The 14,164-nt window shown below is 48.0% G+C and overlaps 4 protein-coding genes across 4 annotated transcripts; 2 read left to right on the top strand and 2 right to left on the bottom strand.

Moving 5' to 3' along the window:
* Positions 1 to 651: 651 nt before the first annotated feature.
* On the top strand, positions 652 to 2,972 carry ATNIH1004_008984 (uncharacterized protein; the record flags this gene model as incomplete). Its single annotated transcript, XM_033573585.1, has 3 exons — positions 652 to 1,984; positions 2,052 to 2,194; positions 2,244 to 2,972. 3 exons carry the CDS (start codon positions 652 to 654, stop codon positions 2,970 to 2,972), a joined length of 2,205 nt encoding a protein of 734 aa, XP_033424137.1.
* A 2,779-nt stretch (positions 2,973 to 5,751) lies between these two features.
* On the top strand, positions 5,752 to 8,091 carry ATNIH1004_008985 (uncharacterized protein; the record flags this gene model as incomplete). The annotated part of the gene is made up of 2 exons (XM_033573586.1): positions 5,752 to 6,071; positions 6,264 to 8,091. 2 exons carry the CDS (start codon positions 5,752 to 5,754, stop codon positions 8,089 to 8,091), a joined length of 2,148 nt encoding a protein of 715 aa, XP_033424138.1.
* A 1,019-nt stretch (positions 8,092 to 9,110) lies between these two features.
* RPT5 (proteasome regulatory particle base subunit RPT5) lies at positions 9,111 to 10,715 on the bottom strand (the record flags this gene model as incomplete). The annotated part of the gene is made up of 3 exons (XM_033573587.1): positions 9,111 to 9,769; positions 9,845 to 10,260; positions 10,402 to 10,715. The coding sequence occupies 3 exons, from the start codon at positions 10,713 to 10,715 to the stop codon at positions 9,111 to 9,113; spliced, it is 1,389 nt and encodes a 462-aa protein (XP_033424139.1).
* Positions 10,716 to 11,082: 367 nt separating this feature from the next.
* On the bottom strand, positions 11,083 to 12,654 carry ATNIH1004_008987 (putative trimethyllysine dioxygenase TmlH; the record flags this gene model as incomplete). The annotated part of the gene is made up of 6 exons (XM_033573588.1): positions 11,083 to 11,198; positions 11,301 to 11,372; positions 11,432 to 11,920; positions 12,117 to 12,238; positions 12,319 to 12,418; positions 12,600 to 12,654. 6 exons carry the CDS (start codon positions 12,652 to 12,654, stop codon positions 11,083 to 11,085), a joined length of 954 nt encoding a protein of 317 aa, XP_033424140.1.
* Positions 12,655 to 14,164: the final 1,510 nt, after the last annotated feature.

Below are 14,164 nucleotides of genomic sequence, written 5' to 3' on the forward strand. Positions count from 1 at the left end.
GCGAGTTCTCTTTGTAGGGCTAGGGCTGGCACGATGTCATCCCTTGTGTCTTGTCTGAATGGAACTTTGTCTGAATAGAACTTTGTCTGAATGGAACTTATGCAAGACACTTTGCTAACTAACTAGTTAACTAACATTAACTATTCTTTCTCTCAGGCTTGAGGTTTCTTGCTGTCCAAAGCCAATCGAAGCGGGGAAGTTATATTGCTTCATGGCAGGTGTCCAATAGTTGAGAATAGGGCAGGAAAAGGGACCCTTGGCATCAGTTCCCGTCCGAGTCCCAGGCTTGTGAGAGGCCGAGGATGAGATGCTGTTTCGGCTAACTTTCTTGGCCATAGCAATCAATCAATCAATTATCAATCAATGCGAACTATGAATTAGTAGCTCCACTGAGTCCGCGGAGCCTCCCCTTTCACCTCCCAATTCATGCGAAGTCCTCGTGGACATTGCCTCGAGAAAATCCACTATACCGCTAGTCATAAACTAGCAAGGTATACAACTACACTTATAATACTAACCCTTTCCCCATAACGTTGCATCATGATCGTCTCTTGGTTCTTTTTCGTTGTCGTTACTCAACCCCTTTAACCCCCTCGACGAGGGTCCCAACTCGTCCGGGGAAAAAAAATAAACAATAAAAAACCACACGAGATGCGTTTCCTCGGCGTGACCGTCGCGTTGGTGGCTTTGGCTGCTGCTCAAGGCTCATACGGTACCACATCTTCTACATCTTCCAGCACTGCGTCGGACACTTCCGAGCCTTGCGCCAGAGTCAGCCATCTCCTCAGGAACAGTGACAGCGACTACATCCCGGCTGAGATTGCATACAAATGTCTAGCCTCTGTTCCGGTGGCCGTCGAGGCTGATCAGAAACTCATTGACGAATTGAAACTCCTGTGGGAGTGGCATTCCGAAGTTGGCTGGCTGAAGAACCCTCCCTCGAGCTGGGAGTTGGGCTCCGTCGATCTCCTCGCCGAGCTCGACAAGATCAGGGAAAACCTCGGCTCCTATGGCAGTGAATATGACGTGCAGCTGGCGATTCAGAAGCTGGCAATTCGCACGGGCAACTTCCACTTTAACTATCAGCCGGATATCCTGCAGGTCTTCAGCTTTTATCGCTCGTTTGCCATAGCCACCGTCTCCGAGGACGGGACAAAAATGCCACTTACCTACGTGGCTGAGGATTTGATCCTCAAGGAGGACGACGACAGCATTCGTATCTCCCCGATCTCCATGGTCAATGGCCAGGATGTTCAGAAGTTCCTCAATTGGGTGGCGTCCGCGAGCCAGTACACTGACCCTGATGCGCGGTACAACAATGTCATGTACAAGGCCAACCAGATCAGCTCGGCGGGGAGCTTCAGGAACCAGGAGAGCTACCAGGGCCCGGTCTCCAACGTCACGTTCGCCAACGGCACTTCGCAAGTCTTCACAAACCTCGCTTACAGCAACCTCGATTTCACCGAGGTGACCAGCGGGAAGACGTTCTTCCAACAGTTCTGCACGGGGAAGGTTTCGGGAATCGAAACCCTCCTGTCCAGTAAAAAGTCTCCACCCCATCGTTGGAGCAAGAGGCAGACAATCCTTCACGACGACTACCCTAAACCAGTCGTCGAGCACAGCAGAGGAGCAGTTGCGGGCTACTTCATGACCATCTCTGGCTTCACGGATGTCGCGGTCCTTAAAATCATTTCATTTGACCCTGAAGATGACACGTTGAGTGAGTTCCAGAAGACTGTCAAACAGTTCTTGGCCAAGTGCACTCAAGCAAATAAGAAAAAGCTCATTATCGATCTCCGCGAGAATGGTGGAGGCTCTACATCTCTTCTACTTGACACCTTCATGCAGCTGTTCCCTGACATTACACCCTTCAGTGGTCAGAGATACCGCGCACAAGAACAGTTCAAACTTATCGGTGATACAGTCAGCGCACTCTGGAACAACAAGAGAGGCCGGGCCTTGGCTAACTTCCAGACTGCCATGGGTACGTGCAACCAACGCTGGAAAGTAGGGAAACTACCCCGAATGATTGGCTGACGGACTTATTGTAGACCAAGGCTTTAGTTCAGATTTGAGATACTGGACGTACTGGAATTTTCTCGATACCAACGGCGAGACCTTCTCCACGTGGGATGACCTTTACGGTCCTCACGAGTTTAACGGCGACAATTTCACGTCGATTATTCGATACAATGTAAGTACCCATTATCTCATGACCCTAGATATGTAGCTCATAAACCCAGTTATCCAACAGCAACCCCACTAGCGTGCTGGTACCAAACTTCACCTTCCTCGAACACTCATCGACATCCACCCCGCCTTTCAAAGCCGACAACATCGTGATTTTCAGCGACGGACTGTGCGGATCCTCCTGCGCCTCATTCCACGAGGAACTGAAGAACATCGCCGGCGTCAAAGCGGTAGCTGTCGGCGGACGCGCCCAAACGGGTCCTATGCAGACCATCGGAGGCACCAAAGGAGGCGAAGTGATCCCGCTGGTTTCTGTCTCCTTTGGAGTCAGTCAACTACTTAATCTTACCAACATACTCAGTACTGGTGATCTCGACCAGCCTATTATCCAACGCCTTCTCAATACCGATCAGGTCTTCAATCGCGCGGGGGACACCATAAGTCGACTTCAGGTTCAGGACCAGGTCCGTAAGGGTGATAAGTCCCAGACTCCTCTCCAGTATATCTACGAGGCGGCGGACTGTCGTCTCTGGTATACGGCTAAGATGCTCTTGAATCCGGAGGAGGCATGGGCCGCGGCGTGGAATGCGCATACGGAACGAACGATGTGTGTGGAAGGATCGACGAATCACTCCTCTAGTATCAGTGGGGGGTTTAAGCCTTATGGTCCGCGACCTCTCGATGGAGAGATGGATGATGATGAGGAGTCTGTCGCGCCGGTCTCAAGACCTACTTGTCTTCTTATTATGGCTGTCGTAACGGTGATCGCACTTGTCCTATAAGCCATTGTGGCTTTTCTGACCTGCGTTTATACTTCAGTCTATACTATTTTTTTCTGAAACTATATGTAAATTTAATCTAGTCATGATAGACGAGTATATAAACAATTTTATATTTCATTTGAAGGAGTTTTCTTTGTTTTAGGTAATGTGAGTCCCAGTGGAGTATTGAAAGCGATTGACACTGAACTGTGTACGAAGGAGCCGCGAAACGTCAATTACATACTGTGTATGGATTAAAATAGCTGCTGTTCTATTTCTGTCTGGGGTAGTTTTATTGATTAAAAGATTTATATTATTTTTTTGCCCTCTGAAGTGATCATCAAGATCGGTACGATTTCTGCTCTGAGAGGATTTCAACCAACGGCTGCCGTGCCGTATTTATCTTGTATGCTCTCTGACAGGATGACGATTGCCAGATGGCTCGTTAGCGATCATTACTTTATTCAGGATATACAGAATCCAGTCGATCATGTGCTATCCTCGAACCGACATTCCATGGGAAGAAATATCTGAGTTCTAGAGTATGTAGTACTCCGTGAGGGTAGATGGCTCCAACACGAGTACTTGTTGCAGATGATATTGCATTGACCCGCCGGATACGATAGGATGAACCTGTTTTTCCTGTACGAGGACTAGACGGATATTGTTTTTTCTTCCCGTCTCTCAACATGTGTAATATAACTACGGGAGTAGATACGGAATTGTTGGTTAACGAAATGAGGCCCATGTTTTACGGAGTGTGGTCCCTCAGAATGGGGTCTGCTCCACTCTGCTCAGTATCGACTTCAGAAACAAACAATTGTGTATTCTATAGAGTAACTGTACGGAGTACTTCGGCCGTAGTTATCTAACTTCGAGTGGAGGACTAAATCATTGGCAGTCAGTAAAGGCCAAGACAGTACTTAGCTACCTACTAACTACCTAGTACTGTGTAGTCAGGATTTCGGGAAATATCCCGCAAGTAGATACTGTGTACAAGGTTGATCTCCGGAGTATACTCCGTACGCGTACTCCGTCCAAGGAGAGGGTATGCGGATATGAATGGATGACGTTGTAAAACCGGTCAATTATCAACACCCTCGAGACTTCCACTGTGGCACTGATACCGTGGACCCGGTAAGACAGTGCATCCACTTCATCAACAGATGTTTGGGAATGATATTGTCATTCCGAGATTCCTGTAGTTGTTGTGTGGGTTTGGAAACAAAGAGCGCTCCATACATCCATACAGGGTACTACCTTATGCGGCATGAGAATGAGCCGAGGATCAGCCAATCTAATCCATTTTTAATGATGTGAACCGACGGGTGGGATGAGCCCTGAGGATGCTCCGATGGATGGGATAACTTGACGTATAAAGTAAACATCGGAGCTCAGGAGTGCCAGGGCCATCATCATGAGGGTGACTTCAGCCAAGCTCGTGTACGTACGAGTCTTGAGACCGATAGATGATCATGATGGCGATGGCAATGACCGACAATGCGATGCTGAAAGTAATAATAGTTTGACAAAAGGGGTTCGCAAGGAACCGCCCCAAAAGGGGCTAGTTTCACGTTCTTGAGGCCAGCCAAGTGTGGTCCACCACGCTACTCCCAACACAGACTAGCGTCAGGTCTGTCCATGGGATTCACTGGATTTTGCTCGAGAATCAATCGCATCTCAATAGTTACTCTTCTGCCTTCGATGCATTATTGAGCACAATTATTTACCAATAATAGATCATGCCTGTGATGATGCATTTGTATCCACAGAAGTCCTTATTTGATGCCTCCACGATGGATCTGGGCTTTGAGAGGAGTAACTCTCCAGCTACCACAGACTAATAATACCCTACAGAAAGTCAGTATACGTAGCCACTCCCCTTTTGGCGCTCTTGCAGTTCCCCCTGGGCAATTCGAGTCTTAGCCCCGAATCTCTGACTTTCTAGCGTCCAGTTCCCACCCTAGACGACTCCTCTGGCTCGGAAAATTCCCTTTCCCCTGATGGCTACTTGCAGATGACACGAGTTCTCCGCTTTTGAGCACGAGTTTCTGGCATATTAGTCGTGAACCCAAGATCCTCATTCTCCTGGTGGGGATGATCGGCCCTCGAGTGCCGTCCCAAGCGCTCCTAGTTCTGTGCTGCTAACCTAAACGAAAAGTGGCGTGTCCGTGGTATGTGTTCCTACCTTTGTGTTAAGCTACCATCACTAATGGACTGCTTACATACAGTAGTAAATAGTACTCACTACTCTGTATTCAGAAAGTATGAACTGATGCTTGGTCCCTGTCATTGGAGTCCCAGTTCAATTCCTAAAATAGCCGTCTTTTTCCATCCTTTTTTTGTGTTTTGCCTCACCCCCATCTTTGCATCGTTCCAGAATTCAGACATCCTGAGACTGAGAGCTTACTTATTTCTCCCCCCTCTGGGGCCATTGGAATCAGTATTTATTTTATTTTTATTTTTAGATCTGTTTCCCCCCTACGCAGGATAAGCATAACCCAAGTAGTGGTGCAATATCTTCCGGCACATACCAACGCGCTCTCCTTTCTTTTCCCCACTCTATCGCTTCTTTCCGTCCGTTCCCCTTTACTTTGCTCTTTCCTCCCTACCCGCTCCTATTGCCTATTGACCATCGTTTGATCGTTTGGATGATCGGTCCTCATGCCAATCAAATGCACATTCAGTGTTCAGGATGAACGTTGTCGCCACTAGACCCGAGAGCGCTGCTGGGCCTTTCTCTCCTTCCTCCCCTCACCAAAGCGTACATGGTTACAAAGATTCTGCCGCGTACACGGCCATGGTACAGCCAGTATCCTCTCGGACGTCATCGGTCTCGTCCTTCAGAACCAATTACAGCGTGTCGACTGCCCCTACCGCCTACTCTCCTACCTCTCCGAATTCGTCATATCACCTCTGCGACTCAGCGGCTTCTTTAGACAAGATCCTGGAGTCCGTCTTCAAACGACTCCCCTACGAGGTCTACGAGACAATCCTAGATCAGCTGCAATATCTGCATACAGGCCCAAACCAGTCTGGTTGCCTAACATGCTATCAACGCGATTTGCATGCCCTCTCTCTAACCTGCCGGCCCTGGGAACGGGCTGTCAGAGCACGACTGTGAGTGCGAATGTCGTTTTTGGTCCTTTGCGTTACATTATTCATGCGTGTCAGAGAACTGTGCTGACTCAAGCCTGTCACCCTCATAAGATACAATCGGATTCATCTTATCGGAAATGATTCACCAGCTCAGTTGAAGAAGTATCGGTTGAAACGGGGAAGCCGGTTGAAGCTGCTCAGACGAACACTCAGGGAGAGGAAATTGCTGGCCAATCTTGTCCTCGAGCTTCGCGTTCCGCAAATAGATTTGTTCTTCACAAGCGGCAAACACGGTTCTCCGTGGCAGGAATACCGAGACCTGGTCGCATCGGTTGTCATGGTCTGCCCCAACCTGGAACGGTTGCTGGGCTTGACAATCCCATACAACCACGAGTATGACCGGTTGACCCATGCATTGTCGACCCGGCGAAAGTTGAAGGAACACACATGGATCCTGGGCGAGGCTCCTGAAGGTTTAGAAGCCTCACCTCGTAGCACGTCGTGTCCCGGAAGCTTAGGGCCCTTGCAGATGTTCGAGTTTCTCGACTACCACGTTTCGTGGACGAGCCTCAAAACTCTGATGCTTTACGGACTGACTGAGAGCAGTGCGCTCGAGCCGAGCATCTTCCTTCGCATGTTCAACCTGTTGCCCTCACTGGAAAACCTCTGCATCGCAAATTTCAATACAGATGCCTTTGCAGATAGTGCTTTGCTCTGCTTGCCCCCCTTAAAATCACTTCGACTGGAGAACCTCCCCGGTATTTCAGATGCAGGTCTATCACAATATACTTCACGTCCTGAGTCAGAGTCTCTGCAGGCGCTGGCTCTGATCGAACAAAACATCGAATCAATGCTTGTGATCTCGAAGATTTTGGCGTCCTTACCCCGACTGGAGCAGTTCAAGATTGTCCAGGGTAATAAGTCTCCGATTCTAGATACAGACAGCATGATTTTGCAGCCATTATTGGCTTCGTCAAGCCTCAGATATCTGCATTGGGATGTCGCATGTCCAGACCCAAACACCGCGCTTACGAGACTCGATTTTGCCCCCTTTATGAAACCACCGAAACACATCGACACACCTAATTCATATCTTGCGCAGAGTATCCTCTCTGGGGGATTCCCTCGTTTGGATGCTCTCCGTGCTCCTTCTGACATCGAGCCTCCGGGTGTTCTCCAGGGGGTATGCCAACCTATGCCCAATGGCCGGGCCTTGCTGCAGCCGGATCGATACAGTCTCCCTCGCAGCTCCCACGGCTCTGTTAGAACCCGCCCGCTGGCCCTGCCAGCTGGTAATAATCTAACCTCCGCGCGAATTCGCGCCCAGACGTTTATCGACATGGCAGCGAAGGATACAGAAACCGGAATGAGAGTGCTCATCACCGATCACTCTGACTCTTACGTACCTGACAATGCCCTGGAAGATGTCCTATCAGACGATGTATCAGATATGGAAATGAATGATTATGGGTTCTTTGGATCACGGGAGCAACTGAAGGAGGATGAAAACTCCTCCCCTAAGGACCGTGAAGGGCCGGTCACTGTGTTTGACTTCCGAATGCCAGCTTACATGGGTAGAGTCGGCGCCAGGACCAGCGAGAAGGATGTGTCAATCCCCCGGTTTATTCTCCGTCCCGATATCCAAGGGCAAGAGGCCGATGGGGGTCTTGTTGGTTGGAAACACATCCTGGCCTCCAATCAATCATTAACATATGCGGCTGGGGTTGGGGTTAATTGCTTTGGAAACAAAGGAAACAGTAGCCCTCTCCCTGAAGAACCCCCTTCTCCTGTGTCCACTGCAGGTACGCGCTTTGGTTGGGGTAGCATTGGCAGTCGATCGGCACTTGGGACAAGCCCCAATACACCCACCACGCCATGCACTCCGATGAGCGTTGGGTCCACAACCGCACTTCCCTGGGAGAAGGACACATGTACGGGCTCATGGAACTATAGCCATAAAAACGGTCGTGAATGGTGGTTCCACACTGAACGAGAACGTCCAAAGAGTGTCGAACTTGTTGATATCACACGGCTCCTTTAAACCATAAGCGCTGCAGCCCTAAGGGCTTCTTCGTTACAGGGTTACTCTGACTCTACAAGTAGCCATAAACCTACTTACTTTCTCCCCTACCAATTTTCTTTTGAACAAAAAGCTGCAGCATGCATGGACCATACGAACCTACATCTGCACGCAGAAATGGCGTTTCGGTTAAGCCTAATGGGCGATCACCGTGATGCCTGATTTGGCTAAACGCGAAAAATCCGTCTGCTGAGTCTATTCCTCTCTGCCCGGGCTCTCTCGCTTCTAATGGATCATATCAAATTGGGAGCATCAATTTGCGACGCAAATGATGCTTCCCCTTACCTTCACTTTCACCTCCAATATATATATACCCTCACTTATATTCTTTATTCCCAGAAGAGAAACATGTCACGTACAATCCCCTGCATATACCACCACCTCCTTTAGAATTTCTTATGTCGGGACTTCCCATCAAACAGTCACATGGCGCTCTGGATGAGCTGGCAATTATTGGGCATGGGCGCCGGATCACAGTTAACTTTTTTTTTTTTTCCAGCCCTGGTATCTGGCACTACCTCTTTTTGTTTAAACCTTTTTGTTTCTTTCTTCTCGTCCTACTTTCGAGTCGACGAGCACAGCTTAATGCTTTTGTACAGTAAATAAGGTGTACTAACTGATACAGTTTATTAGTGCATAATGTAATGCAGTATTGTATTATGCTTTAATCTATACTCTTACTAGTAGGATTTCAATCTAACCTACGAATACTGATGATTCATGTCCGCGTAAAGTTAGCTGTTAAGCTGGGAACCAGATACATTTTACGATATATGATTTCCTATTTATCTAATCTTTTTTAAGCCAAACAGACACCCTGGAAGGGTAACAAAAGAGCATTGCCCACGTGCTTAATAAAATAATGAAATTAAGGTCCCAGTGTGCATAGATAGATACATAGCATTTAGTAGGCCGAAGGAACAGCATAGGAAGGATCATCAACTTGACAAAATTCGTAATGAACGGCATCTATCCACCCCTTAGACGTAGATGCCCATGTTCGTGTCCTTCTTCTTGGCCTGTACTTCGGCAATTGCATCCACATAGTGTTCATGGCCAACCTTACTCATGCCTTTCCGAAGAGCAATCATACCGGCTTCCACGCAAACGGCCTTCAGCTGGGCACCGCCGAACTCGTCCGTGCTACGTGCCAATTCAGCCCAGTTGACTGAATCTTCCACGGTCATTTTACGGGAATGGATCTGCAGGATATTGGCTCGCGCCTCCTCGTTAGGCAGAGGGAATTCGATCTTGCGGTCCAATCGACCGGACCGGAGCAGGGCGGGATCGAGAACATCGACACGATTCGTTGCAGCTAGAACCTTGATCCGATCGTCCGAGGCGAATCCATCAAGCTGGTTGAGAAGCTCCAACATGGTTCGTTGCACTTCACGGTCACCGGACTTTTCCGAGTCGAAACGTTTCGTACCCACAGCATCCAGCTCGTCAATGAAAATGATCGAAGGCGCCTTCTCCTTCGCAAGAGCGAAGCAGTCTCGGACAAGCTTAGCACCGTCACCGATGAACATCTGTACCAGCTGGGGACCGGCAAGCTTCAAGAACGTCGCGTTTGTTTCTGCCGCACAGGCTCGAGCAAGAAGCGTTTTACCGGTACCAGGAGGACCATACATCAAAGCGCCTGGAAAATAAAAAGAGAAGTTGTTAGTTAAAGGTGGGTCGAAACGAGATATAGGAAACGAGAACTATTTCATACCCTTTGGCGCCTTGATACCGATCTTCTTAAACCGTTCCGCTTCCTTCATCGGCCATACGATTGCCTCAACGATCTCTTCGATCTGCTTGTCCAAGCCTCCAATGTCTGTGTACTTCTCTGTCGGCTTTTCATCGACCTCCATAGCCTTGACTCGGTTATCATATTCAGCCGGTAGTGTATCTAAGACAAGATATGAGTCCTTGTTGACTCCGATAAGGTCACCGGGCTTCAGCTTCTCATGATCTACCAGACCGATGAGAGGCAGGTAGATAGTCTGACGAGTCGACGTTTTGATGACAGCCGACTTGCCCACTCGAGTAGCGTCAAGGTCAATGTTGGCTCCTTCCTCGGCCGCTTCGGCCTCGACATCCAGATCCAACAGTTCAACGACATTGCCGACAAGATATGGTAGCTGCCTAAGAGATAGAATGACGGTCAGGAAACCCTCCCAAAGAACGACGATTTGGAATCATGGCACTGCCAGCCGAGGGTGGTGGCGATGAGTCGTGGGATGACCACCACCCACGAGGAAGAGAAAGTCAGACGAGCCATCATACCTGTTGTTTTCAATCTTCTCTTGATTGTCTTTGACCTTTTCCCTCATTGTACTCTGTTCGTGTGTCAGCCGCTGGTATTCGCTTTTCATTATACGCATTTCGTTCTCCAGCATCCGCCGTCGCTTGACGATGTCCGCTGTGCTGGAGTGAAGGATCTCCTCATCCAGGATGTCTTCTTCTTCTTCACCCTTCTTGTCGGCATCATTCATCTCAGCGTCACCATCTCCTTCAGGTTTCTTGCCATCGCCGTCGCCTTGATCCTTCTTGTCTCTCTGCTCACGCTCGAGGTCGTCAAGATCCTCTAGGGTTGACATGACGGAGGATAGCTGAGGAATATAAGCAGGATTAAGTCGGCAGCACCCAGGGGGCCCAATGTATGAGATGAAGGAGCACGAAGGAGGTCCAATGAGAGAAAGTGGTGAGTATGGGTGGAAGGACCTGCCAGCAGCTGTTGAGCTCCGACCAAACAACGTCAGCCGTCCTGCCTGTGGCACGTGATCGTCAGGTGTACTCTGCTTACTCATCTCTCGATGTCAGGCATTGCAGTGTCTTTTGGCAATATACTAGGTAATATGTACATAATACCTATGCCTCATAATGCTACACTGGTCACACCTACATACAAAAGGCTTATAGCTACTGCAGTTAATAATTACATCACCCTAGATCTCAACCATCCGCTCAGTAATAGTAGCTAGGGTGGCCCAAGTGCTCATAGAAGGTCCCAACTCTCGACATGACTCCTTTACGGCCAAATTTCAGGAGACGGTATTTGGAGACGAAATCGTCATTGTTTACTGGACGCAGTTAGTATCTCTCTCACACTCTCCAAGACCACGTAGTGCCCCAGGGAGGGTGAGGAAACTTCAAGAAGAGAAAAATAGGATGGGGACACCTACTATATCCACCGCACATTCTTCGTTTTCCAGTGAATGCTGAGCGACCGTGAAGCATTCTCCAGTTATCAAAAACTAAGCCATTGTCAGCCAATTATCGTGAAGAAAGCAACACCAATTGTCCAAGTACTTACTAAGTGCCGTACCGGGTTCCAGCTGCGTCCAGTACTGCATCTCCGGTCGCTGAATGATATCGTTAAAGTGGCGAGCTGCGGCATGCCACTGGGTCTGTTGCACCAAGTTCCAGTCCTTCTTGGGTGCCCGGTCATAGTTATTCCACCGAATTTGGTACAGCTGCTGGAACTCCGGGTGGATGGAGAAAACGGGGGCCTGCGTCACAGGTTGTATACAAGTGTCCTCATTACCACTTGCATGGAATGGCTGAGGGATTGACGCTAGATATTCGCAATGGTTGTTATTTTCATCGCGCAGAAACTCGGCAGCCCGAAACCCATCGACAAGCAAACTAGCTCCTCCGTCACCGTCAGTATGAGACAGAAGGTGGAATAACTGAAGCCGTGCTGGATCAGTGAAATACGTGTTGTCTGTATGTGCACCAAGCAATTCTGTGGTATATGCAGTATCCTTGAAGGTTAAGTCGGCTGTGAAGTCCCAGAACCCACCTTCAAAATATCAGTAACAGTGCTACAACCACAAGTGTATAGAGTAGAACATCGGGACTCTACCATAATGAGTATGCCTGATGAAGGCTATTCTCTCCAACAGAGCTTGTGTAGATTGTGGGTCGACAGGGACACCTGTTACAAAACAAAATCCATTGAAAAACTTTGTAAGTGTTAGATAGGCCTTGTTAGATACTTGGGGGCTTCATGACACAGCTCACAATATAGTCCAGCCATTTCAGCAAAGATTTGTCATCAGACATGACTTCAGAATACGAAACTGTCGGTTTGGGTTGTTCGCTTTTAGATTTGTGAAGTCTAAACTCGAGCGTTAACAGAAAGGATCATTGACTAAAAGATAGAAAGAAAGGAAGAAAGGAAAAAGAGAGGTTGCATACCGAATTTTCATGCTCCAGGATTTCTCTGGCATGCGCTTCCCATTGGCATACGCAGACAGCCATTTAAATGGGTATACACTACGGTGTCCATCAGACCCTTCTATAAAGTCAGCTTCTATAACAAGAACCGGGTTGGAGGGTCTGTACACTGTATCTCCGCTCCATCCGTAGTATAGTGGAGCTTCTCTATTTTGACATCGGAAGGTATCTGAGCCAAATCAAAATAAGGGTAAAATGTTAACCGCGTAGCGTAAGTCAAGGGAATCTTTAGACCATCTTACCGAGAAGGTGTCTACTATCCTTTGCTTTGTATCTGGATGGATACACTTGGAACATTGACAATTGTCCCTGGTGTCGGGCAAAGTGGCTCTGAATTAGTGGCTGCATTCTATACATTGATAAGCATAATAATCAATGCGCACCTCAGCCAAAAAGTTCCACTGTTGCATTACATTAGCATATAACTCACACATAAAGGACAGGCTGATAGGGCACTGTGATAGCCTACTTACTAAAGACCGTTGCGTGTACTGGATGTTTTGAGGCTAATATATTCACCCTTATGCTTATATTTCATAGGAAAAAAAGGCGCATATTGTTTCCCACGAGAAACAGGGTTAGAAGCAGGTTTTGAATTTGTTGATTTTGCGAGCGATGAATTTGCCCTTGCCAATGTGATTGATGATGGTTTATGGCATGAAAAAAGTTGCCGTGGATTCCTGTATGAAAGTCCAAGTCTAGCTGGGATACCGCGGCAACCGGCGGGCTATACAAAGGAATAGTTGTCAAAGTTGGCCCAACATATATCACATGGAAAATACCGCTATGCCCATTACTCACGAGTTCAAAACATTTCGAAACAAACGAAGGCGACATGCTAGTGCGATGTCAACGATGGCCCCGTATGGTTGGGTGGTAAAAAGTAGTAACTTACCCGACACTCTTAAAGTGGCTAGAAGCCCTAAGAGAAGAAACTCGGCTCATATTCCTGAACTGCTTGTTCAATGGCCGTTGAGGAGGTCCGAAGAAGCTAGTGGGCCATTCCAATGCTGTCTTCGGAGTAGAAACTGATGAATCTTCCCAGCTGGCCACGATGTCACGTGCATCACATGTTCCTCCTTAGTTCGGATGACTATAAATCCCGTGATGAAATGTCAGTCCCGTATATTCCCTTTCTTACCTAGTGCCTCATAATACGCGATATATTGTACGTACCTCGCCTTAAAAATGCCATTCTCAACCCTGTCGTCATAATACTGTCTCCTGAATGACACCAGGTCTCTACAATTATGCTTGGTGGACGGCCATCCCCTTTTCATCCAACTTCTACAGAGCATAGACCGTTGTTGTGTGCCAGCCATTACCAACAGATACTCAGTCGTGATTGGTAGCCCACTGGGCAAGCAAAGTGGGCTAACACTTGGTGGTTGAGATGAATTGAGGCAGGTCTTGATGAGAACAAAGGATTTGATTCTAACAATATATGGAGACCGGAAGGAGTTGGACTGAGCGTCGACTCGGGGTATCTACTTGGGGAATTCGAGGAGCTTCATAATCATCTCTTGTGGAAGTCATCTCTCCGTATCGCGCCGAATAATGATGCCCGTTCCCCTGCCTTCTTCCAAAAACAACGCCGTGCAATAGGAAAGTTTTTAAGAAGAGGGAAAAAAAAAAAAAAAAAAAAAACAGAAAACCAAAACATGACTTCAACATCAATGCCCATATCCGAACTTTCAGGTATGCTATGCTGCTCACACGTAAACCTTCTTGCATTTAAGAGTATGGCCTATTGGAGGCCCGATACAACAATCAACAACCGATAGACAACACATCATCCAAACCCAGA

Source organism: Aspergillus tanneri, assembly GCF_003426965.1.
Source record: "Aspergillus tanneri strain NIH1004 chromosome Unknown AapTan_6_pilon_pilon_pilon, whole genome shotgun sequence".
NCBI lineage: Eukaryota > Fungi > Ascomycota > Eurotiomycetes > Eurotiales > Aspergillaceae > Aspergillus > Aspergillus tanneri.